Source organism: Chanos chanos, chromosome 12 (assembly GCF_902362185.1).
Source record: "Chanos chanos chromosome 12, fChaCha1.1, whole genome shotgun sequence".
NCBI classification, from domain to species: domain Eukaryota; kingdom Metazoa; phylum Chordata; class Actinopteri; order Gonorynchiformes; family Chanidae; genus Chanos; species Chanos chanos.
Window position 1 is genome coordinate 2234531 of NC_044506.1, and position 26496 is coordinate 2261026.

A 26496-nucleotide genomic window follows, 5' to 3' on the forward strand; every position below is an offset into this window, starting at 1 on the left:
CCTCTTCTGCAATCAGTGGAAGAGGCATGTGGAGAGACTGAGGTGGGCTCAGTTTAGGGTAGGATACGGCACGCAAGGAGATATTTTCCATATTGCCCAGCCAGGGATGACATTGCTTGTGATGTTAACAAGGTGATGTGGCCAGACCCTCACAGAGGGCGAGATCCATAAACCATTCACCACATCCCTTACAATCCCTTACAATACTAATGTTTGTTTCCAATTGCACTGTAATTTTACTATAATTATTTTTGAGTTTAGCGTAACATATTGTATTGACTACTGTACTGCAATTCTATTTTTCTTTGTGTTTTCTTGTTGTTGTAAAAACCTACAATGGCAGAAAAAAATAAGCTGTATATACTTTCTTCTGAAGCCTTTTTGTTTTTGTGTTCATTGAAATGAGAGTAGATGTACTGTACTGGAACAATCTTTCAAAGGAGCCTGTAAGAGAAAATGAAGAAGGTATATGAAATACTAAAGACAGAAGTGTTTTGTATAAAGTACATCAGTGTGTTGTTGCTGCTTTCAAAGAGTAATTCAAATGGTGCATGTGTGTATCATTTTGTCGCAAAAATGCCATTTTGAAAAAGAATTGTTATGTTTTAATTGCAGAGTTTCATTTTGACATAGAAGTGAGACTATATGATTTCCCCTATTACCACAAGGTCCTAACCAAGAAGATACAGTGTTTTAGCTGGCAAAATATTACTTGGGCCCTGCTCAGTTTCATTCACCATATATTGTATATAGCTATGCAAATGATGCATACTGAGAGTGAATCTATGCCCTGGCCTATTGCATTCAGCGAGCTCAGCCCTGACACATGGGCCATGGGAACAATGCCATGTCACAATGATTACCAAGTACTGACCTGATTGATGTTAAAATTTTAATTCATGTCACCTGTATAATTAACTGAGATACATGTATCAAAACATTCCATTATCATAGCGAAAAGCGTGATACAGATACCATGTTAATTTTGGTGTAAAAAGGCAAACAAACAAAGACAGAAAAGAAAGAAAGAAAGAAAAGAAAATAACCCACGCACTGCCAAAATGTTGCCTCAAGCCACCAGGAAGCAATACAGTAGATTCAGTGGTGAAACACTCTGGAGGAGGAATCACTGAATTCTAAATTCTATTACAGTGGAATACACTAGAAAACTCCAGGCTCTACACGGACGACTGCCATCATGCAGTGAGGAGAAACTCAGCGCCGCACAGTTGGTCAAGGCCAACGGGAGGACTCTGTGAATCTGCATTGTCATGTTTTAGTGTTACTGTCAGTGGTTGCAAAAAGAGAGACAGTGCAAAGGGACATATTTTAGACTTGGCTTTAGGCACCTGTCACAGTCAAAATCATGATATATACCTTTAAGGCCTACTCCACACGTATACGGGTATTTTTTAAAATGGGGGATTTCCTACTTTGTTCTTAAAAAAAAATCTCCGTCCACGTGAAAACTCAAAAACATGCTGTCAAGAGCATACCAACAAAGGAGATAACAGAGCACACGTCATGTTTACACGTCAACCCTGAAAACGGTCCGTTTTCAGTGATGTAAAACGCTGTTTGAGTGTGAACAAAAGACCAAAACGCATAGAAAAAGCTACATCTTAAAAAATACCCATGTACAGTGCACCTAGATGTGAGAGAGGCAGTGTCATCAAACGCCTTGTTTTTTTTTAGTTAATTAAGCAGCACATGGGCAAGAGAAATGCCCATTGATAAACCACTTTTTCTTCTCTTTTTTTACCTTTTCAACTCAGGTTAGGTTACGTGTGGCCTCTTTTTTGTTTTGTTTATGTGAGTAAATAAAAGACGAACATTGGGGAAGTCTCAGTTCCAGTTTGGCAGTGAGTTTTTAATTGTCATCTTCTTCAAGTGAACTGAACCGAGGAACACGGACCTAAACTTACACACACCTCACCTAAACTGTCACATATAAAAGACACCCTGACTTACATTTTAGCTTATAAAAGATAGTACATCACTGGAAGTTATTATGTAATTCAGATCCAAGGGGTTTCTCAGTGTACAAAACCACTTAAGACAGACAAACAGCTGGTGTCAGTTCCCCTCTGGCTCCTTCAGAACTGGATCATGGTTTGAACACCTGTCAGCAGTAGCATATCCAGATTTCTGTCACTTGAGTTTTGAGACTTAAACTCATATTATCAAGTGGACATATCATCATCCACGCCAAGTGTCACGTCAGGTTCACCGCCAGGCTCTGAGAAACGGTTATACATGTACTTTGGCACTGTGTTTCCTTAAACGTTTTATGTAAGTTTAAAACTAAGTGAAATAAAACTCATTAGTTCAGGATTAATCCAATAACAAAATGACTGGCTCATGCAGTGGTCCTTCAGATGCGTGCTTAGAGTGAATACTCTCACCCCGTGATAAAACATGACATGGTAAAGCCAATGAAAAAAAGAAGTCAAACATAACACAAAAGTGTCAGCATAAAGTTATAACACTAAATAGAGTGAGTGCTAAAGAGATAAACTGGACACTGAGAGCAGTTGCAGGTTGGTTCAGATCCAAAGTAATTCCAGGCCCACTGGGCTGCTACACATACCATTTTTCTCCTCTCCCTCTTTTGCCATTGAGGAATGGGAAGTTAGCCACACTCACTGGTCTCCTACTTAGCAAACTGTGTCCACTGACCTGGGAGAATCTAATTTATACACTTACACATTTTCCACTCCACAGACTCTGAATGTTATTGACACAGATAGAGGAGTGCTGTTCCTTTAACTCTACTTTTAACTCACTGATCACAACCCACTGACAGCCATGAATGCACACACTAAGGAAAAAGAACAATACAGTTCAGTAGACTTTTTTTTCTTACAACTCTGACTTTTTTCCCTTCTCAATTTCCACTGTTTTCCCTTGCAATGCTGACTCTATTTCTTGTCATTCTGAGTTCTTTTCTAACAAGCAGCTTGAGCCATCATTCTGCTCCTGCTTTAATGGTTCAATGCAACACAGTGTACAGTAGCAGACAGGAGTGAGGGCTACAGTGGCTTCAATGGTTCAATGCAACATGCGTACTGTGGCAGACAGGAGCGAAGACTACAATGGCTGTGTCTGCTCTGTCCAGGTATTTTTATCTACGTGTAAAAGTAAAACTGACTGATTCTCACACACCTGCTTTACAACCTGTCTTCTTTCAGATGAGATAACCCATAAGTAGTGTATGTAAAACTAGGCTACTGTTCACTTATCACAGTCTCCATCAACTATTATATTCTCATGTTGCATTTTTTTTGTTCATTGTATAAAAATATGAATAAATATGCACTACACTCTGGAGTGTTACATGAAATGTTAGTGTAGTCTTTATTTATTTTAAAAGACCATAATACTTTTTAAAATAATGAGAATAATTATTTAAAAGTACGGATGTCCCGATCCGATCTCAAAGATCAGTATCGGGGCGATCAAGGCATTTTTATACAAAACACTCCTGTCTTTAGTATTTCGTATACCTTTTTAATTTTCTCTTACAGGCTCCTGTGAAAGATTGTTCCAGTACAGTACATCTACTCTCATTTCAATGAACACACAAAAAAGAAAAGCTTCAGAAGAAAAGTATATACAGCTTATTTTTTCCGCCAAAACACAAAGAAAAATAGAATTGCAGTACAATAATCAATACAATATGTTTCGCAAAACTCAAAAATAATTACAGTAAAATTACAGTGCAATTGGAAACAAAAAATGAGTATTGTAAGGAATTGTAAGGGATGAGGTGGATGGTTTATGGATCTCGCCCTCTATTAGGGTCTGGCCACATCACCTCGTTCACATCACAAGCAATGTCATCCCTGGCTGGGCAACAGGGAAAATATCGCCTTGCGTGCCGTATCCTACCCTAAACTGAGCCCACCTCAGTCTCTCCATATGCCTCTTCCACTGATTGCAGAAGAGGCAGGCGGGCATGTGGTTGGTGGTCATACGCTTTCCAAAGCCAAGCCGAAAAGAATTCCTCAGTAGGACTGAGAGATGGGGAGGAAGGAGGCAAGTATACAACTGTGAAGTTATTATTGTTGGTGAACCAGTCTCAGACCAGAGCAGCCTGGTGGAAACTAACAGTATCCCAGATCACAACAAACCTGGGCTGCTCTGGTCGGTCCAGTACAAGTATGTAGTACATCCAGACATGTGATTATGTGTGCTGTGCTGTAGTGACCTAGGGTGGCATGGTGATGGAGAACACCTTGCAGACTCCTTGCAGGAGCCCCCACTGACACCCCACCCCCACCAAAAGCTTATCTAAGGTCTATTTGTAGTGCTAAGGCTCAGACTGATTGGTGTTCAATTGCTGTACAAGTGTTTTCCCAATGATTGCAAGAGGTTCATTCATGAACAATGTGTCTAATGTAAGAAACAGTGTGTAGTGTTTTGCAGACAGTGTGGCATTCACTTCCAGTGTGTAAGCAATCAGCAAAAAGTGTAACTATTAAATTTGAATGTTTTTAAGGTCAGCATACTCCGACGACATTAATCCTCAAGGCTACTAACCACAACCCAGGTACCATTTCAAAACTGAAACTCCTAAAGCTTTAGCTGTATGTGATGCATGCGAGTTAGCCTAAACTAACGACCACAGAGAGCAATACAGTCGCTTAACAAATGCTAAGGATTGATAACGATAGCATACAAAAAAGAGGCTTTCAGAAAAAGTAGCAGCCAAACTGACACTTAGACAAGTTAACCACTTGAATTATTGTAAGATTAAATAAAACCGAACACTTACGTATATATTTTCTGGTATAAGGCCCATCTGGGCACACATCTCCCTTAGTCCAGCATCCAGCGCCGAGAACGACCAGTTGTGTAACTGTATTATCTAGGAAAATACAAGTATCGGATCGGGACTATATTAAATTTACAATTTACAATTTACAATTTAGTTATTTGGCAGATGCTCTTTACCAAATTGACTTACAATCAGTGCATCAGCCGGATTTCTAATACCTCGTGAGCAGAGATCACAATAAGACTGAGCGTCAAATTGCCCCTTCGTATTGCACCCCTGGAATACTTTGACAAACACAGATACAAGACAATTTTTTTTTTCTCTAGGAAAGGGAGGTTAGGCATTGGGGGACAGGTATGTTCTAAAGACGTGGGTTTTCAGTTTCCTGCGGAAGATGGTGAGAGATTCCGCAGTCTTGACTGCATTGGATTGGGATCAGGGGCAAAGAACTGTACACAGCCCTGATGCGAAGTCTGTTTTGGGAGTTACAGAGAGTTTGTCAGCAGAGAATGAAAGACTCAAACCCTGACTGGCGGGCAGAATTAACTCTGTCCACTGTGAGTCCAGGACTGGTATGTCAGATCTTAAAGTGATGTGCCAGGGTTCATCCTTATTGACATTGGACAAAAAAGACTACTGAACCCTTGACCCTCAGCATTGATCCTGAACATTAATCAAATGATCAGTTTACTAGAATTAATCCTGAGGTAAATCTGTCTGCATTTGGCCTTTACTGAAAAACACACCCACTAGGGCTGTTCGATTCCCTGTTGGGACTTAATCCTAAATTTAGAGTCATAATCTAGTTTGGCACAGCTTCTCGGGAGCATTGCAACCAGTGGTTGTTTTGCTCTGCACGTGGAGAGCATGTTTAATAATCACCTCTACAGACAGGATATCATCTTCCTCCAGTCCTGTAACAATCCTTTCTTAGTTAACAACATTTATTTCTTGCCCCCACTTTCCATGACAGGTCTGTTCTTTCTGTTCTCTCAGGTGCTTAAATGCTTGTTTAACTGCCCAGTGAACTGCAGCCTCATTACAGCTTACATAACCAGTCAGTTTATTGGGACATGTAATACCCCCACATATGAGCACTGATCATATGCAGGGTGTCTTTGTCACGCCAGAGGGACTCCTACATATCCGCACAGAAAGTGTTGTTTGTGGTCCAGTAACAGCAACTGGCATTGGTACACACTCTGATGTTGTGGTTTTGAGTTTGACCTCTGTATGAGGCACAAATTAACCTAAGGTTCCCCAGAATACCATGGGTTGGCAGGGATTACTTTTCACCATATCACATGCCCACATGCCCAATGAACAAACACTGGCATTCCTGTTACTGGGCTACTGAAGTATATGATATGGTACTATACATGTTCCCAGAAATGTGGATTATCACTATTAGGGAACATTCCAGTTCTGCTGTAAGATACATACTGCTGAAACTTCTCATCAGCAGGTTGCCAAAAGGTTCACTATAACATATAAAGATATAGGGCCTAGATATTTGAACCAGTGCAATATAGGGCCTAGATATTTGAACCAGTGACATGTAGTGCCTGGATATTTGAACCAGTGACATATAGTGCCTGGATATTTGAGCCAGTGCCTTAGACAGCAAATACAGCTGTCCTGAACTCCCTGACATTGGTGGATAAACAGGGACAGGTGAGCATAAACCTGAACGGCATTGTAAGGTGACAGCAGGCAGAGCAGGTAGAGGCCTGTCAGGAGCCCCTGAGATCTAAAGAGTCCGTGGTCAGTTGTCATCTTTTCTGTCCACAGGAGGGCAGTAGCCAGACAAGGTTCTCTTTATCTAGGTTTAGAATCTATCAACCAAAATACTACACTGTGAAATTTCTCTTAAACAGCCAATCAAAGTCATCTTTGTAATTACGACAGGCTCCCTTTTAAAGGATTGGACAACAAATACTTCTAACTAGTATAAAAAATATAAATTTTTTACAAACAAGACCATCTTTACAGCACAATATTGTTGCTTGTTATAGTGACGTACTACATTTTCCAGATCCAGGCTTACCACGCAAAAGCAGAAAGAGTGATGGAGGGAGAAAGCATCCTTAGGAGTTTGTGTCTGTGTGTCTGTGTATGACCAGCCTAGCAGGGAAGCAGTAAGTTGGGTCAGTGGTGCTGTCGGAATGATGGTATTTTAAACTGAAATAGCACAAAGTATTGTGTTGATCTTAATCAACCCTTCTTTCAGAATTGCGACTCGTTGATAAATCTATTTTGATAATGAAGGCAATTCTATCACAGTCTGAACTTGTCCTGCAAACACTTGACACCAGAGCCAAATCAGTTAAGTAGAATTGCCTGTGACTCAGTTATACCATACATAAATTATATATGCCGTGTTTGAAATGTTCTAACTCTGTCTAATGCAATCATATGCACCGCATTGTTTTTTTCCACTCCTCAAGCACATGGTTTACAAGCAGTTGAGAGTCTGTTACATATTACATTCCAGTTTTTAAGTATTTGGATGAAAAATGTGTCCCCAAGTTTATGATGAGAGTGTACATATTTTCTATGTTCTTTTTTTTCAGCTCAGCGTTTTTATAGACAGTCTGTTATCTGCCAGTTCGGAGTCCCCAGGTTTAGAGGGTGTTGATAGTTGATGTCTCACTGTACAACAGTTTCAATAGCCCTTGAACAGGATACAACACATTCAATATCCGTCGAAGAGGATACAACACATGGATTTGGATCGCTTCTCGGCCTTTTGGTTAAGAACAAGTGTAGGATTGTAGGATTTGGATTTGCACCTAAAAATAGTCTTTTCTTTAGTTTTGAACCTCTTACACTTGAATCCCCACCCACATCCAGTTTCCATCCGAATCCAAATAGAAGTACAAATAATGGGCCTCATTCACCAACCGTTCTTAAGAAGAAATTCCACTTAATATTCCCACACTGCAGACATTTTAGCCGCGTCCTGTCACAAATTATGCTCTCCATTTACGACACCCATGTGACTGCTGAAGTAACGATCGGGCTCAGGGTCATGCTCAATAAAGCCCATACCAATCAGTTAAAAAATGCCCTGATCAGCCCGATACCGATCTTTGAGATCGGATCTCGACATACCTAGTTATGACACTTAACATACAAAGCCATCAAAGTAAGAAAGGAAGACTCAATCACTATTTGAAAGTTAAGTTACCCTGTTCAAACTTGTTGTACAAGGTGGACTCACGAAACGCCCTTGAATCATGTACAGACCCTGGCCATTTGGCTTCCATATTTGTGATGCTGTGGGGTGGTATCACATATTATTTTGACAATAGAGGATGAGTTGCATTACTATCTGAAATGAAGATTTACCTAAGACACTTAAACCTTTGTCATGACCTGCACATTGATGCTGTGAAAAGATTTCCTATTCACATAATCCCCTTCATTCACACTTGGGGCTTTAATAGAAATCTGTGTTATGCCAATTACATCTGGAAATCCTGAAATGTTAGATAGTGATTACTCACTGTTCAAACAGCTCAGTACCTAAACCCTTCTCTTAGATGTTTACATAAGATTAACCAACCTGTCATACTGTAGAATTCCTCTTTGATAATTCTTACTGCTTTATGTCCTGGGAAAACAACGAAAACGTGCAGAAAGTGCTTCAGTGCAAAGCATACTTCTCGGATGGATCTGCACACTGTTGCTTTCCTGATGTGTTCAGCATGTCCATTATTATACAAAAAGCTGCCATTGGCAAAAAAACAAAGGGGAATGCACAGATTTTGTAATGATTTGAGCACAAATCCACAATGAGTGACATTCGAGATTTGTGGTTGAAGGGGGTTGTTAAGGTAGATTATGGACCGTGATGAAACACAATAACACTCGCAAAGAAACTCTTCTGAAAATGACAAAATATCACAACGAAGCCTACTAACTTGTTCTCAGCAAAGTGCTCAACGAAAAATTTAAGCCTCCATGTCAATTGGACCTTGAATGAAAGGGCACAACATTATCAAAACAGATGAAACATCTGATTGAATTCTCTGCCACTTAAATACTGCAGGTGTGGACGGGTTTAACTCAAACAAACCTGACATTTTTTAGATTAGTTTCAGAGCATAAGTTGTCATAGTAACTGGACAAGACTCTGATCTTTGTACCTGCAGTTGAAAATTCCAGATTTCTGTGAATTTTGACTTAAAAGATCTCATTACCTCAAAAATCCTGCTTTCTGGAACACACCCCTTGGGAGCAAGACAAACCTGCTCCTTATTTATTGGTAAGTGTTTTTAAGGTGCTGTGGGCATTCTTTGAAGAGTTACCATGGAGGAAGTGGACTTAAGTTACGGCATTGCAATGCCGAATATACAGACTTTTTGGTGAATTATTAGGTTCATTTTAAATTAACTGGACAAGCCTTTTGTTGGTGGTGAGATCTGTGCATTCTATCATTGCTCAGGTTACTACATTGGGAGTCCCTTTGAAAACATGAATATTGTTCATTGCTGGAAGCTTCTGCAAACACATAAGGGAGATATGGTGCTACCAGGAATAGAGTAATGCCAGAGAGTGTGTAGAGAGACTATTGATGATTTCTGCTCCTTCACTTTTATTCTGCTAATGCTGAGGAAAATGGCTACACATTCGCTGACAATAGCTGTAAACTGTATGCAGTAGGTGTATAGAGACTGAAGAAGTTATTGATTTTTCCAGTGAACAGCACCAAAAGCAGTACAATGTCAACTTTATGGAGACAAGAACAATAAAAAACCCAGTGTTTAGAATATGTTTCAGTATCATTTCTGTGCTATGTTTTCAGCGATGTAATTAAGACTGCTCCATGCTGTGGTCTTGTTCAGTATTGAGGGATAGCCTGCTGCAAAAGTTTTGCAGCTCTGGCGCATCAAAAACCAGCATTTATTCTTTCCTTATGCACTTGCAGTTTTATTTCTGTGGCTTGGTTTTAGGATATGCTAAATTGATTTTCCTCTGAAGACAAATCAGGAGAGTTGAAATTACTCGAAAAGTATGATGAAAGCAACTAGCTGTATGGGTGTGTTCCACAGGTAAACCTTTTTCCCGAGGCTCAAAAGTTGTACAGGCAACTGAGGGATTTATTTTCAAGCCTTTGGCTCATTTGCTAGTGTTACATCCCAGATGTCCAGGAGTATGGTAAGGGATGCAGCATAAAGAATTCCACCACTGGCGCTGGCTTGGGATGGTGCAATGACAACAAAAAACCATGGACATGGGAGTAATGTACAAGAAAATGTTCAATGTATTAATAATATATACAAAGCTATGATTACAAATACATACAAAATGGTTACAAAGACAAATATACAAAGGAAAAGGGGTTGGGGGGGGGGGGGGGGGGGGTTCCAGAAAGTGGGTTTAATGAAAACCCAGAGTTAGTTAACTCAGAGTTAGTGAGTAGTAAACCTCCTGATAGAAGAGCCCTATGGCTTTGTCTTGCTTGGAGAATGAAGCCATAGGTCTCTTCTATCAGGAAGTTTACTATTCACTCTGAGTTAACTAAGTCTGAGTTTTCACTAAACCCACTTTCTGGAATACCCCCCAGACGGTACCAATGAAGGAAACTGAGTAAAACAAAACAACCGTAAATAGCTCCACCAAAAACACACAACCAGAAAACAAAAAGGGTGGCAGAGCCAAACAAAACACTAACACTAAACGTACACTAACTACCTAAAGACCAAAACATACAAAAGTGGCACCTGCCTCTAACCTAACCCTAATGCAAAGTGTAACACTGCCACAGGGATCCCCCACCTTACCTGTCCTCCTAACCTTACCTGTCCTCCTAACCTTACCTGTCCCCTTAACCTTAATTGTCCCCTTAACCTTACCTGCTCTCCTAACCTTACCTGTCCTCCTAACCTTACCTGTCCCCTTAACCTTAATTGTCCCCTTAACCTTACCTGTCCTCCTCCCACCACAACTGAAGGCAAATGAGACCGAGACACAATCCAAAATCGAAGTCAACAAATGATGCAAAGTCAAAACAGGGTACAGGCAAGTTTGGTAAATAGCAAACCGCGAAAAGCACAAAGGGTCAAAAACAGCGAGATCAAAATCTGTGCACTTCAAATCCGGCATCTTTAAATTTGGGCTCTCCGTCTCTGGTTGGCCAGGCCGGAAGGGGCACTCTGTCTCTGGTTGGCCTGGCCAGAACGAGGAGGCAGGACACAATACCAGGCCACATGGAAATTGACAGCTGAATACCTGCGTCAGGAGAGTAGGGAGAACAAACACACAGTGCGCCACACATAACAGCTAGAGTGAAGTAGCTGGAGTCTGGTCTGGGGTAGATCAGTTCCACTGGTGCTGTTGTCCGTTTTCAGAGTGAGTATACGGGTAATGAACCAATCAGTGGTGGTGATGTGGGGAAACCTGCCCCTCTGCACTTCAAGTCATACTGGTAATAGTGCTTTTGGTTCTGTCTAAACTTAAGGTGCCAGTTTTTGTACTCCAGGTTGTCTGTTTGAGGATCGCATATCTGCAAAATGGATAAAATAGCAAGTTAAACGATACAAATTCAATGTTATTTGAAAGACAGAATTGCATTGTACGTCAGCAGGACAACTGGGGGGATTTTACTTTGAAGTGTTGCATATGCACTGCCGTCTATTGAAAACAAACAAAAGCCAAAAAATTTTAAATTCTGGGGTATCTTTTTCTGCATGTCTTCGTGCTTTTGTGGCTGATATACTAAAGAGTTGCAGTCTTATCATGTATAAAGCCGCACAACTTAAAAGGATCTGACATGCTAAAATGCCGCACAGAGGTCTGGTGGTTTTAAACTGGTAGTGTGCATGAGCTGTGAATTATTATATGACTACTTCAACTAATGTGCTGTTTTGGTCATTCCTGTTGGAGTAACAATTGCTGTAGACTGGAGCAGCAAAATAAGGGACGCTTTAACATTTAGTTTGATTTAGTTGCATGAACTATGTAACACAAAGGAGAAGGAGGTGCAAACTATGGAAATGGCCACTGTTATGATACCAAGAACATGACAATGACATAATTATAGCTGACACAGACTTGAGTATGTTTAACCCTTCTGTATCCTTTTTTTTTTCAAATGGTTTTGAAACAAAATTGGGCATGAGTATCAGAGGGTGAAAAAAAGGATACTGACTACTAATAATCTGAGTTCTGCGTGTAGAATGTCTGTTTATAGTATATCCATCATAGCTCTTTACAAAGTAGGACAGTACATGAGAACATTTCTTTAGAAGAGCAGCAGAAATATGTGCACTGCAACACACTAATAGCTGTGTAGGTATTTCTTCCTTGAGAAAACATTCTTTTAGATGTACATGAATACTCACAAAACAGTCTCCTCCTTGTTTTGAGAAGAATACAGCACGCCACAGCACATAGAGGTAATATATTGGTCATACTGAGTAATACTGAAAGACTGGTTTGAAAGATTTTACCAACTAATTTATCACAGTCCCTGCATTTTCCATCTGCAAACAGAACACAAAGACCATGAAAGTCCCATAGACAATAGACACATTTACAGCACTGAGAATCCTTCAGTGTTCTGTTTGTGTGTTTATAAAGTCCTCCATGCAGCAATTACACTTGTAACATAAGATAACAGCTGAATTCTGAATCAGTTTTTTGCAACATGCTGCTGAATCTTTGCTTTTAACTAAATCTCTACAATATCTCAGGTTTTTGTCCACTGAAAGAATAATGCTTGAAACTTGATTTTGTTTGATACAAATTCTGGTACTCATTACCAAAGACAATCAACAGCTGTTAGGCTATATGCAAGTGATATTGTATACATTAGTTCAAGCATATGAAAAATGTATGGTAATAGCATATGACTGGAGGTATATAGTAGATTGTGGCAGATTATAATTACCCCACACAGAGATTGTTGGTTGGTCCAGGGTCCTGTGGTTCACCCAACAGTCATAACCTGCTTTTTCAGCCTCAGGGATCTCCACACTCTTCCTCAGCTGGTAGGTTCCATCTCCGTTTGGCATGACATTCTGGGGTTCTGTCTCAGCCAGTCGAATACGGTTCTTTCTGATGAGCAGGGTCACATCTTTGGCGTAGAAGCCAGTGGCCATACAGGTCAGGGTCAGCTTTCCCGGCGATTTAGCTTTCTTTGCAAAAGCATAAATGTCAGGGGGAGCTGAAGAGAGAAGAAGCAAAGAACATTATTGCTGGAAACACGAGATTTTTCTTTATTTTTAAATTTTGTATTTAAAATATATAGTTGAGCCCAAAATTATTCATACCTATGCCAAATTTGGATTCATAGTGAATTTTTATGTGACCAATATATTTCATCTGGCTGGAAATGACATAAACAAGTGACAAAAGATGGTAAGACATTGTGTCAGAGATGTTAATGATCAATTTTAACTATTTCTATGGGTTTTTTACATTTTAACTGAAAATGCAAAAAATCCAAAATTATTCATACCCCTTGGAATTGTTGCAAATTTTTGAGAAAATGCAAGCCTCTATACCATTCCAAATGGTCCTGGTAATTTCTACCATGTTCTAGAGCAAAATATGTTGATAGTATAAAAACATAGGAGTACTACTTTGGCTAAGTATTATATATCGAACGCCACACCGGCCAGCATGACAATAGTTTCTTCCCCCAAAGCAGTCTGGCTCCTTAACACCATGCTGCCCCCATCCTCCCTTGTCTCTATTCTTCACACCCTGCTTCACACCCTCAGAAAGGCCCAGGTCACCTAGGAGAGAGCAGCTCAGTGCGACTGACAGACCTCTAGCTGAGAAGAGAGAAGTTTCATCTTCAGATGGTTTACAAGAGGCGCTTTCGCACCGAACAGTTCTAGGGTCTAATTCGATAGGAACTACCCCCTGTGGAGCTTCCCCTAGAACTACATTCGTTCTAGGGCCTTTTTTCTGTTTGCTTTCGCACCGCCAGTAGGAACGCTGAAGTGACGTAAGCCGGCCGACGGTATAGCAGCTAGGAGCTGTTGTTTATGACTAACCAGGATAGCTGCACATTTTGAAGTACAAATTTAATGACTTTTAAGACCTTTTAAATACCTCCAAAAGGAAAAAAAAAGAACCATTACTGCGGCAAAAGAAATCGACAAACTAGACTACAGTATACGCAATGAGTTTTATTGAATTTGAATGACAGAAATATTGATTGCACATTAGATAACCTATAACTGCCTTCTCATTAACGAAAGTAAAACTGTATGGCGATAAACCCAGTCCAGTGGAGAAAATAATTTCCCAATGCATTTATGCATTTACCACCGCAGTAGCAGTGAATGACTTGATGGGCATAGTACTTTTCGGGTGCTAGCATAGCGCTTGTGCCTGACCCTTGCTCGCGGCATCGTGTTTTTTCCCCCTTTTTCCACGCCGCAGCCCTAAAATCGTAAGCTGGATAAACACATTCTTATTTTAGGTTAAAATGCGGATCACAGCCACACAAGCGGACACACAAGCACCTACCGAAGCGGAGTGTACGCTACCTCTTCAAAGTACAAATATACATTGGACGTTGCAAAATGGTCATTGTTGGGGGATATAAAATACCGGTAAAATAAAACATAAAAACTATGTGCCCCCTCCTACAATTCCAGACATTTTGAGACATGAATATCAGAAGCTAAATGAAATACGTTCTAAGACTTTATATTTTGCACGGATCTTTAAAAATGGCGATTGCAATCATCGTGTACCTGCGTCTGGACCAATAGCTGTACACCTACGTCACAAGGTTCCTATTGTGCTGCAAAAGTACCTACCCTGGAGTAGGGGCTAAAAAAGCCCCTCAAAATGGCGTTCTTAGAACTAAAATCGTTCTAAGTTCCTGCGGTGCGAACACGCCAAAAAGGGGGTACTTTCTCCAACAGTTCTAAGAACTATGAAAAGTTCCTCCGGTGCGAAAGCGCCTAAGGACCAAACAGAGCAGCGCCGCCAGGATCTCACTAAACAGATAAACTGAAAATAATGGGGCTCAGTAAATATATAATGTCTGTTCAACCATTATATTCTTCCTTCTAGTTAAATGTGCAAGTTTTCCTTTTCTGGCATTTCTTAATTTTGATGCACATTCGCTTTCTTCTCTCTCTGTGCCTGTGTTTGAGGGGCTAAACCTGACTCCCTCCTCTACATTTGTCTTCATAATATCAGCCATGTTTGTTCACTGTCATCCAAACAATCCAGTAATCCACTCCAATAGCAGATTTCCTTTATAACTGAATCCTCAGTTTCTCAGTTTACAATATCAAGGCACAGATTTACATAGAGGAGTAGAGAGGGGAGTACATACCGTGCTCTCAAACAATCAGGCCATGTGCTCATCAGCATCCGTCCAGCTCTCCATTTCCAGTTCAACAAACCCAATCTCTGCTGTTGGAATTCTTTGCTTACTTGTTGGAAGTAGTCTTTGACTTTTTGGAAGTAGTCTTTGACTTGTTAGTCATTTCCTTTCCTATTGATAACCACTATGGTGGCTGAGCAAAAATGTCCGACTCAATACAGTCCCAAAACAGTCCAAGGTCAACAGAAAGATGTTGTTCAGGAAATAAAGAAATATTTATTACAAACGATAAGGCAGCGGTGGTCTAAAGGTTAGAGAGGCGAGACTGGTACCGAAAGCCCCAGGAAAATGCGGGCAGGGGTGGTGAATGAACAGCGCGGCTGAGGTGTCCTTGAGCAAGGCACCTAAGCCCCAACTGCTCCCCGGGTGCTGCGCTGCTGCTGCCCACTGCTCAGTGTGTGTGTGTGTGTGTGTGTGTGTGTGTGTGTGTGTGTGTGTGTGTGCTTGCATGTTCATCATCACTACCTTGGATGGGTCAAATGCAGAAGTCAAATTTCCCCATTGTGTGAACAAATAAAGTAAACTTAAACTTAAAAGAACACAACACTCAGGAACTCAAAACTGAAATGAAAAGGAGGATTGCTAAAATATATTAAGGATGAACTGAAACAAAGCAGGAGCAGTGTCTGTGGCAGCCTGGACCTGAGGAGGACGTGAGGTCAAAGACCCTCTCTTCCTGCTCTGGCCACACCCTCCAGGTAGCATCACCTGGCTTTATCTATTAATGTCATTCCAGCCACTAGATGGGGTTAAGCTCAAAAAACAAAAAAAAGAGTGTGAGACACTGCAAAGTCAAAATATAATCATTTTGGCTCTTACAAGTACTACAGGCAGAAGCATGGCTCCCCAGTTTTACCTATTGTTGCCAACTTGTATATGGAGGAAGTGGAAAAGAGGGTTCAGGTGTGTGGATGACACCTGGGTTGAAATTAAATCTCAGAATGTACCACATTTCACTGACCACATTAACTCTTTGGACAAACACATCAAGTTCACCAGGGAGGATGTGAAAAATGACAGGTTAGCGTTCTTAGAATGAAACTGCCATTGGTGATGGGGGACATTTGAAAGTTGATATGTACTGTAAACCAACACATACTGATCAGTATTTAAGGTCTGACTCTCATCATCCACTGGAGCACAAACTAGGAGTCATCAAGACAGTGCACCACTGAGCCGACAGTGCCCCACTGACACAGTGGCCAGGGAACGGGAGAAATTCCACGTTAAGCAGGCCCTGGGTAAATGTTGTTATTCTGACTGGGCATCTGTCAAAGCCAAGAAGACGCCCAAAGTGCACCAGCCTATTAAAGAGAGGAGAAGGACAGCCGCTGTCTAAGTGTAAACCAGTGATGATTCTCTACATGGCGGGAGCGTTGGGATGGCTGAGGCGCATATTTTCCAAACACCGCGTCTCCGTTGCTTTCAAACCCCAAACACATTGCACCAGAAACTGATCCACCCCAGGATTGGGTCCCTGACATAAACAGAGTAACATGGTGTATGCTGTTAAGTGCCGGAAGGATTGCCGTGAATTGTACTTTGGGGAAACCAAACAGCCACTGGCAAAGCGGATGGCACAATACAGTAGAGCTACCTCGTCAGGCCAGGACTCTGTGGTTTACACCCACCTACAGGCCAGTGGCCACTCTTTCAAGGATAAGGATGTGCCCATCCTTGATAGGGAGGAACGCTGGTTTGAACGGGGAGTCAAAGAGGCCATCTATGTGAAGAGGGAGTGACCATCCCTGAACCGAGGAGAGGATCGATCTTTCGCCATCTTACAATGCTGTGATAGCAGCTATTCCTGAATCCTCTGTGAATAATACACGCGGCCATTGTAATTAGTGGTCATAGGAACTGGCATATGAGACCGATCGCCAGTTTCATCTTTATGCAGTTGGGCTGTTTATCAGACTGGGATACTTGCAGTCAGTTGAGACTGACGAAGTCATCTAGATGAGTGATGAAACATGTCTCCCACTAAACTTTGGCTCCAGATGAACTGATTCAACCTTCTTGCATAAAGAATGTACAAAAGACCTCTTACCTGATGGACTGTGGTTCATACGATCCATCAGAATGTGGATATTGACTTTAAACCACTGTTCTTTACTCTTTCGTGACTGAGTGCCTTTTTCCCAGAAGTCAGCTGTCAGACTCTCTTTCATCCAGTGTTGTCTTGGAATCCTGACCTTGTCCTGACTCCTGAGACCCAGAAAAAAATTTTTTTTTCCATTTTGATTTTTTACATAAATGAAGGAAATAAATGTAGCTTTCTTTTCGGGCCTATCATTATAATATCTAGTAGCATATCTAGTAGTATATCTAGTGTTTTAAAAAAATATTACTTATATATAAATATTGCTAAATTAAGTATTGTTGATGTACCTTATTCATTCAGTTGTTTTTTCTTGCTAACTATAAGCAACAAAACACATGCCCATGTTTCCTTAGTTTAGCTGGAAAGAGAAGAGCGGAACCAATGAACCCAGCAGGTGTTGTGCCCTGGTTTCCTTACCGCCTTCTCCTCAGAGATAACTGGGAAGAGAAACGGTGGTTCGCGTCTTAACTCTTTCAGTCGGAACATTTGTGTTTTTCAGCTCAGTATACCGTGAAAACTACCAAAAACCTACCTCTCAAGGTTAAAATTTATGAAGCATGAGTGTGATCAACTTAGTTAGTGAGAGTGAACTGAAGGAATGGCTATCGGAAGCTACTCCAATTAAACTTATGTGCCGGGTTCGCAAGAACTAGCCCACCACAGGTGATTGGTCAGAATCAGTGCATCCAAGTTACTGGTAAGGTACTCACTGCATTAAGTGTTTAACATATCTTTAACTTACTTAAGCTTTTACATATGACAATAACAAGCACTGACTTTGTGGGCTTGTATGCTAGTAGAGTTATATTGATAGTTATAACTATAGTTAAAGACAGATGATAACGTTACCGAATCAGTTCCTGTGTGTCCCCGTTAACGGGGGAGACTGTATATTCAATGTAGCACACGCTTGCTACTGTTCGTTTCTAGTTAACCATAACGTTAGGCTGGCCAGATAACAGCTGTTTGTAGATACGGCTTTATATTGAGTATGCCTGCTGCTGTTAATGCGTTTAGTGAGTACATAGTTACGGATTTACGGATATAATGCAGCCGAAGATCGAGAACTCGCTACGACAGCGGGGAACAAGAGGGCCCCCTCCCCGAAATAAGGACAGAAACAGCGTCACCCACCAGGAAGGTGCACTCTGAATCTCGTTTTACATGTTCAGTGACAATAAAGGTATTCGTTAAACATTTACTTGTTGCCTGTGTTTCAGTGTTCTCTGTTAAAAATGTTATTATCAAGGCGTATGTATAGATTACAGTATACAAAGATGCGTGTGTGTTGTGGGCCTGTGTGGGCATGATGGATGTAAACAGTTACAACATAAATCAAATGCAGTGATGTATTCACTATAATTCCAGGTTCCACTAACTGAAATTAGTTTAATCCATTTAAATACCGACTGTATAGTCATCTGTGGTCAACCATGTGAATATAGTATGTAATTCAGAACACATTTCAGTTTTAGTAACTGTCTCATTTTAGTTGTCCCATTTTTTTGTGATGTTTTGTCTCTTAACTATTAGGCCTCTCTTGTTTTTCAGATTAGCGACAAAAAATCCCCAGCTTTCTATCCATAACAGGTCACAGGGAACACAGAAATGTTCCTAATTCTACATACATGGACCGTAATTACAATCAAGGAAAGTCAAAATGGCAACTCTACAGTCATTTTTGATGCTTGCAGTCATTCTCCAGACTTATGTGTCGGTAGTTACACAAATTGTATTTGTTGAAAATCTGCCACATTGACTGATAAGTTAATGTTTGTCAAAAATCCCAAATAAAATCCCTTTTTGGAGGGATAACGCAAGGCTTTACAAACTACAGCAAAGACAGTAGGCATTGCATGGCCCAATTTCTTACCACAATAGCATTAATATTCAGGTAGGTAGCATACTTTGATAAGTGTTGTTTAAACACATTTTAACATCACAGTACTGCAAAGATGTATACATATGCTTATCTACCCACACAAGAGACAACACTGACAGTGCCTATTCCCTGAACCGGGAGACAACACCATTAAGATATTAATAACCGAATACTGAGTTGTGAAACCTTGATGCAGATTTTTTTTCTTTAATGTAGTAGATGTCTGGCAGTGTTCAGTGTTACTCTGGCCATTGACCTCAACCTGAATTTTCATTCTTAATAAATGTGAGATGTTTATGTTTATCATCTAACTCTGCCCCTTTTTGTAAGTCACTCTGGGTAAGACAGATATTGGTAAGATGAGATTTACAATATTGCAGTGAAGTGTTGGTGTTTGGGCTGCTTTTTAGGCCATGTTTCCCCCTGTTCTGAAAGTCTAATTACCTGTGAACATGTAATTTCTGCGGTGCTGTTAGGGGCACACAGTGGCGCAGCGGGTAGTGCTGTTGCCGCATGGCAAGAAGGTCCCAGATTCGATTTGCGGCTTTACAGCCAGGGTCCTTTCTGTGTGGAGTTTGCATGTTCTCCCCATGTGCCTGTGGGTTTCCTCCCACAGTCCAAAGACATGCAGGTCACGTGAAGTGGAGATACTAAGGTGTGCATGAGTGTATTTGTCTGTGTGTCTGCCCTGTGACTGACTGGTGACCTGTCCAGGGTGTTTCCCTGCCTTTTTCCCAGTGAATGCTGGGATAGAGTACAGCACCCTGCGCAACCATAATTAGGATAAGCGGCTTAGATAATGAGTGAGACTTTCCAGCAATGTCCAGATAAATAAGTTCAAATTATTTTATTTTGTTCATGTGCTGTGGAGAAAGGGGAGAGTAGGATATGACTTATTTATGGTGGGAGTGTTGCAGGCTTGTCTACTACATAGTGGAAATTTGGTTGCTGACGGTAAAAATATTTTGGGTTTATGGGGTTGGATCAGGAAGAGGTCAGTGTAACAGCAGTTATTGACGTTTCTGACATATGGGAATGTTCAGTAATACTCAGTCAATTAAATGTTGACAGTATTCAAATCATGGTACCTTCACAGTTCAGTGCAACATAGTTACATATTTTAAGCTGTTCAAAATGTTGTTTACAGGACACCTTTGTTTGCAGTAGCCTGTTACACCAGACATGTCCAAATTACATTGTATCTGTCTGAAATTTTCAAACAAACTCCTGGTAAATCTGATAACAAAATGAAATATTTAATTATAAAACAAAGAACACAGTAAAACACAGCACACTACAGAAATCTTTTTTTTTTTGTCATATTCTATTGCCATAAAAACATAGAGCAAAGGTGTCAAATTCCAGTCCTGGAGGGCCATGGTCCTGCTGTTTTTATTGTTGACCAACTAAACACAATCTCTGATTGGCTGAAGAGCATGCACACCTGTTTTCAAGGTGAAAATCAACAGATGCCTGCCACTACTGGCATTAATTGTGCATAGGTTGTAAATGCTGTGCTCACTGGTGTACATCAGGTCAATTTGACATGTATTGAAAATGGCACAGGCGGCACGGTGTCGCCTCACAGCAAGAAGGTCTTGGACGGCCAGGGTCCTTTCTGTGTGGAGTTTGCATGTTCTCTTCTGCGTGGGTTTCCACCAGGGGCTCCGGTTTCCTCCCACAGTCCAAAGATATGCAGGTCAGGTGAATTGGAGATACTAAATTGCCCCTAGGTATGAATGAGTGTGTGAGTGAGTTTGTCTGTGTGTCTGCCCTGCGATGGACTGGCGACCTGTTCAGGGTGTTTCCCCACCTTTCACCCTATGAACACTGGGATAGGCTCCAGCACTCCCCCGTGACCCTAATCAGGATGAGCGGCTTAGATAATGAGTGAGTGAGAGAGAGAGAGTGAAAATGGCACTAAAATGATTTAGCCATCTTAAAAGGTGACTTACACATGTAACACAGGTTAAATAGTTGGTCATCAAAGAATATTAAACCTTTTAATCCTCCATCTCTTTGCTAATCCACCAAGTAATCTGGAATTCATTTGACAGTCACTGTCATTTGGTCACCATTGTGCTGCTGCCATGGCATATAATAGCATTACCACTGTTGAATTTGTTAATGTATTTCAAGATGGAAACATAGTATATTTTTCTATTGATTTGTTATTTCCATTTTATTGAAACCAGCCTGTTGTCCAAACAGGTTGGTGTTTTTAAGTGATGATTTGATCTGACTGACAGCTGAACTGTTGTTTTTTACCCTGCTTCTTTTCAGTGTGGTAGGACAATGCACTCAAGTACACGTCAAGTCCCATCTAGGCTCCAACAAAACTGCAATGCTAGAATGGACATTAAATATTTTTGATTGCATATTGTGAAAGAAGAGTCATTCTATCCATCGCTTGACTGTGATGCAAAAAACTTGGGTTTTATGGTATTTTATTCAGCTGAGCTTAATGAAAAGGTTCACTTAGATTTCAAAATTATTACCACAAGACTTCTTTATTTTCTGGTGCTTCAAATGAAAAGATTTGTTATAGTTTGTGGTGCCCTTTTTTTTTTTTTTTTTTAATTTTCTCTGAAATTATGTTATTTTGTAGATCTAACTGATGTGAACAACAATGACAATTTCACAAACTTCATGAAACAATATAGCAATCCTGTGGGAATCCAGGTGCTGCTGGTCACCAAGGCTAAAGAAATTAGTAGTAATTAAAAACTTAACACACACTCCCTTTGAAAAACTATACCCATTTTACATTGGAACGACTGGCGAGGATTACTTGTGATAGGCATAACTTTTGGACATAGACGACTTTTATTTAAACATTCTAATAAATAAACTATTTTACCTAAAACATTCATAACTTAAATTTAAGCAATTAAGTTAGCACTCAACAATAGTACATTTAAGTGATTTAGCTACATGACAGTGGATTTCACGCCACTGAATAGTGGCCTTGGGCCTATAAGCAACAGAAATTCCCACATAACATCTCTGTAATCTGAGATCACAATAAATCCAAAAAATTATGCCTCATCCTTCATTTTACGTGCTCGGACACTCAGAGAAGCGACAGTTATCGTGTGTGTCATATTATAAACCTATTAGATGAGCCTTCAATTTGTGCCAAGAATTTGTTTAACTAGTTAATTTATCTCCATTTTCAAGAGAAGCAGTTTTCTTTTGCCGTAAGTGCAATATCGCAGCCAAAACTACTATCCCTTGAAGACAAACTAGTAAGCTTAAATCAACACCACGTACAACGCCAAAAAGAAAATAAAAAATAAACTGTGTAGGGCGATGTACACAATACGCAAGATTTGGCCGAATTGCGGCCCACTGTTCTGTAATACGAATTTATCATGGTTCAGTTCTTATATTCAAAGGAAGTCAGCGCTGGTCATCACCTATTTGTTATTGTTATTATGATTATTTGTGTGATTATTATTATTATTAGCAAAAATGCAAATTCTATACATTTTCACTATGTGATATGTTTTATAAAAGGTTCCGAGGCACACAAAGCTCTTACGGCTTTTACTTTCACTTACAACACAAACTTACCGGAACGGGCTAGCAGAACAGCACACATCCAAAAAGACTGTAGGGACAGAAGTACCGAACAGATATCAGTGGAAAATGGCATCGTCACCACAGCCACATAAATATATATTTTTTTCAAGTTTTCGCATATTCAGATATTAAACGAAATTCCATGTATAACAAGACTAACACACTCCCGGAAAAACAACGTTTTAACTACAATAAGGAAGTGTTTGCCATTGACGACATTGAACACACCCACTGTTCTTCATGTCACACTTAAGAGAGACTAGTAGGGTCAAAGTTAACCAGATAGCATAGGACGTATGAGGGGAAGCATACAGTATATATATACAGGTAGATAGATAGATAGACAGATAGATATAATTAAAGCAATTTTAATAGAGTAAATAAAGAGTATTCATGAATTTCATCAAAATTTTGAAGGAAATAAGGCTGTATGGGGTTTTCAGTTGACCACACCACAGAAAAATGATTAACAATAGCAGAAGGCTTTGAGGATAAGAACAGTAGATGGGACAAAGGTAGAGCGGTCTATCACTGGCAATGGATAACATTAAAAAGAAACATACTGGAGACAGGAATGGATAAACGAATATGAATATTTATGTTTGTTTACAATTGTTACAAGTATTCTTTAAAGAGTTTGATTGTCGTGAACATTAAGCTTTAGACATAGACAGGCATCTTGTGGTTTGGACAAATACAGACATCCCTTTATGACCATGAACAGACAAAACAGTGACATGGGGCATGTAAAGCACACTTCTCATGACATACCATCTCGTGTAGGTGATCCTGTGGGATAAACATAAAATAATCTGGAAATACTCTATCAGGCTGTGTGGTTGATGTGATTTTACCTCAATAACATAAAGTGAATCTAATATAAAACATGAAGCAAAGTCTGTGCCTTCTTCTATTTTTACAAAATTAAACTAAATTTCAAATTTAAAGTTTGTTATGTTTTCATCATTGTCCTCTCAGAGAGATTACTGTTTAATGCAAAACACAATTTTGCCTGATAAGATTTGAGAGACATGGTGGAGTGGACCCAGAGATGACGTATTAGGGCAGAAATATCTGGCACTTTGTCACTAGCACTGCTGACACTGCTGACACTGAGGTTGGAGGTGGAGGGCACTGACCCAGGTGTGCCCAGTCCAATTAAATAGGGTATAAATCCCCATTCTGGAAGAGAGAGCTTGGCTCATTCTCTTACTGTCCCAAGAGGGTAACAAAACTGCAGTGAAGACCTAGGAGAACATAAGTGTTAAAGTAACATAGTGTAAAAAGCAGACCAAACCCAAAAGACCAGACAGTTGTTGAGGGATTTTTCTTTTTTTTGATTTGTTTGTTGGGCATACTCCTTTGAGGGATGTTAAAATTATCTTTGGGTTATAGATATTTCTTTTCTGTTGGTTTGGAAACCCTGAATTTTTCCTTTGGCCCTGTCTCCAGTGAACCTCTTGGCTGTGACTGCTGATGGTTCTATATTCACTGCTGGATACCTCTAGCACACCTGTCACTACACACTTTATTAAAAAATGTTGTCACACAGATTGTAACATTTTATATATATATATATATATATATATATATATATAAGCCCAAAATTATTCATACCCATGCCAAATTTGGATTTATAGTGAATTTTTATTCGAACAACAGGTTTCATCTGGCTGGAAATGACATTTACAAGTGACAAAAGACATTGTATCAGAGATGTAAATGATACATTTTAGTTATTTCTATGGTACTTTTTTTTTTTTTTACATTTTTACCAAAAATGAGATGTCCAAAATTATTCATATCCCTAACCCCTATAGCCAAATATATATATACATATATATATATATGTGTGTGTGTCTGTCTATATATGGGAGAGTGGCTCCAGCAGATCCCTGGAAGAACTTCCGAGATCTCTGTCCAGAAGAGCGCAGTCCTAGGAACAGCTAAGATACTGCGAAGGACCCTCAAGTTCCCAGGCCTCTGGTAGAGAACCTGAGCTTGGAGGGGAAAAGAAGACCACCCACAGAGGCAGGGGGGGGATATATATAACTAGCTAACTTTTATATATAAATATAACTTGCAGTGAGCAAGTTGGATTAACTACTTAGGTGTATGATTAGATTAACTGTCAAGGATACAGTGTGTGGGAATGTGATTATTCTTGTATTATTCTTTTATTTTCAATTACTCAGTTCATATTTATATTTGTCCATTTTCCTTTGTCACAGTTGTCTCGTCAGGGCCGTATGCAGACATGCTGGGGGGCAGGTGCTCAAGCGAAAAAAGGGCATACAGTTATATAATTATGTATATGTATATAATTATAAGGTGACGAAGATCTTCCTCACCATCCTTCATCATGAAGCACATTGTTGTGTTTATGATTTGTTGTTCTTTGGTGTCGTCTTTTAATCCAAAAGATAACTATTTTGAGAGCATATTGACCAAAGCATGTTACATGTTGTATGGTAATTGTAGTGTTTGTGTGCCACATGTTCAGAGTGTTGGGGCGGGAATTCCATGGGTAGCTCATCAGATATCCGATTGTGACACATGTTCCCTCCTACACACTGATCGTAGCTCTCCAGGGTAAATCTAGTTGGCAATGTGAAACTGATCCTGACTTAAATAAACCAATTGCTATACAGGTAATGTTAATCACATCTAGAAATCGCCGTAGCACAGACGGTTCAATGGGGTGTGTAGCACATTTTACCTGTGGACGAACATGGTGGACTAGAGTGTTAGGAGCATTAATTCCTAGTTATGGTGTTATGCAGTCTCTAGATCAAATTGGAGCTTTGTCACAGGAGGTGCAGAAGCTTGCTAATGACAATCTCGCTGCTTTAGGTGATGTTTCCTTCGCACTGCAGTCCCACCATATGATGATACTGCAAAACCGTATGGCTCTAGATTATCTACTCTCTGCCCAGGGTGGTGTATGCTCAGTTGTAGACCCAGAGTGTTGTACTGACCTAGCCGACCCCTCTCAGAATTTATCACAAATTATGGGTGACATCTCTGACCTGAGCCTACGGGTTCAGAGTATTCAAGGTGATAACAGTGGTGGGTTTAGTGGCTTATTTGGGGGGCTCTGGCCTATGGCCCAGCAGGCACTGTATGTTCTGACAGTGGTGATAAGGGCAGCTCTGTTTGTGTATTTTACCTTGAGACTTATGTGTTGTGGTATCAAGGCTGTTACTACTTCGGAACAATTGCAGCCAAAACATCGGCGTGCTCAGAGGCCGTTAATGCCTTTCTGAATGTGACGTTTATTTCCAATGCATGGTACATGGATTGATTTGTTAGACCTCCTTATTTCAGGATGTAGAGGGATAATGGCCTGATCACCCATTATACGTTTAGAGGGCTCGATATATGGTTTGCTTAGCACATATTTAGCTCATGCATGTATGTAGTAATCATTAGGCTTCTCAATGATTAAGAGGGGGGAGATGTGGGGCCTAGCTGAATACTTTGACCGTCACCAGACCTCTTTTGTCTCTTAGAGAGGTGTAGTGGTAAAATACGATCACAGGTATATATTTTGTTAAGTGAATGGAATGTGTGGACATACTTTTCATCTTGTGTTACACTTCTCTTACTCAAACACTGGTTTATCAACCAAGCTCTCACACACCTGCCCCACAGTTTTAGAGAGCTCTCGTTATCTATGGGCGTCAAGGCCGAAGGCCCTTGGCTGCACGGGTATATCTGTGTGTGTGTGAGACCTTGTTGTCAGTCTTCCACCATCGAGACTCTGTCTTCCACCATCAAGA

The 26496-nt window shown here is 40.3% G+C and overlaps 1 protein-coding gene across 1 annotated transcript in view; it reads right to left on the bottom strand.

The window, feature by feature from the left end:
• Positions 1-10893: 10893 nt before the first annotated feature.
• LOC115825426 (major histocompatibility complex class I-related gene protein-like) overlaps positions 10894-26496 on the bottom strand; it is a 30985-nt gene continuing 15382 nt past the window's right edge. Inside the window, exons 5-7 of the mRNA XM_030789259.1 lie at positions 12721-12953; positions 11200-11291; positions 10894-11017 (exon numbers count right to left, since the gene is read on the bottom strand). Of these exons, the coding sequence (XP_030645119.1) occupies positions 10894-11017; positions 11200-11291; positions 12721-12953 (449 nt within the window). The remainder of the gene's footprint in view (positions 11018-11199; positions 11292-12720; positions 12954-26496) is intronic.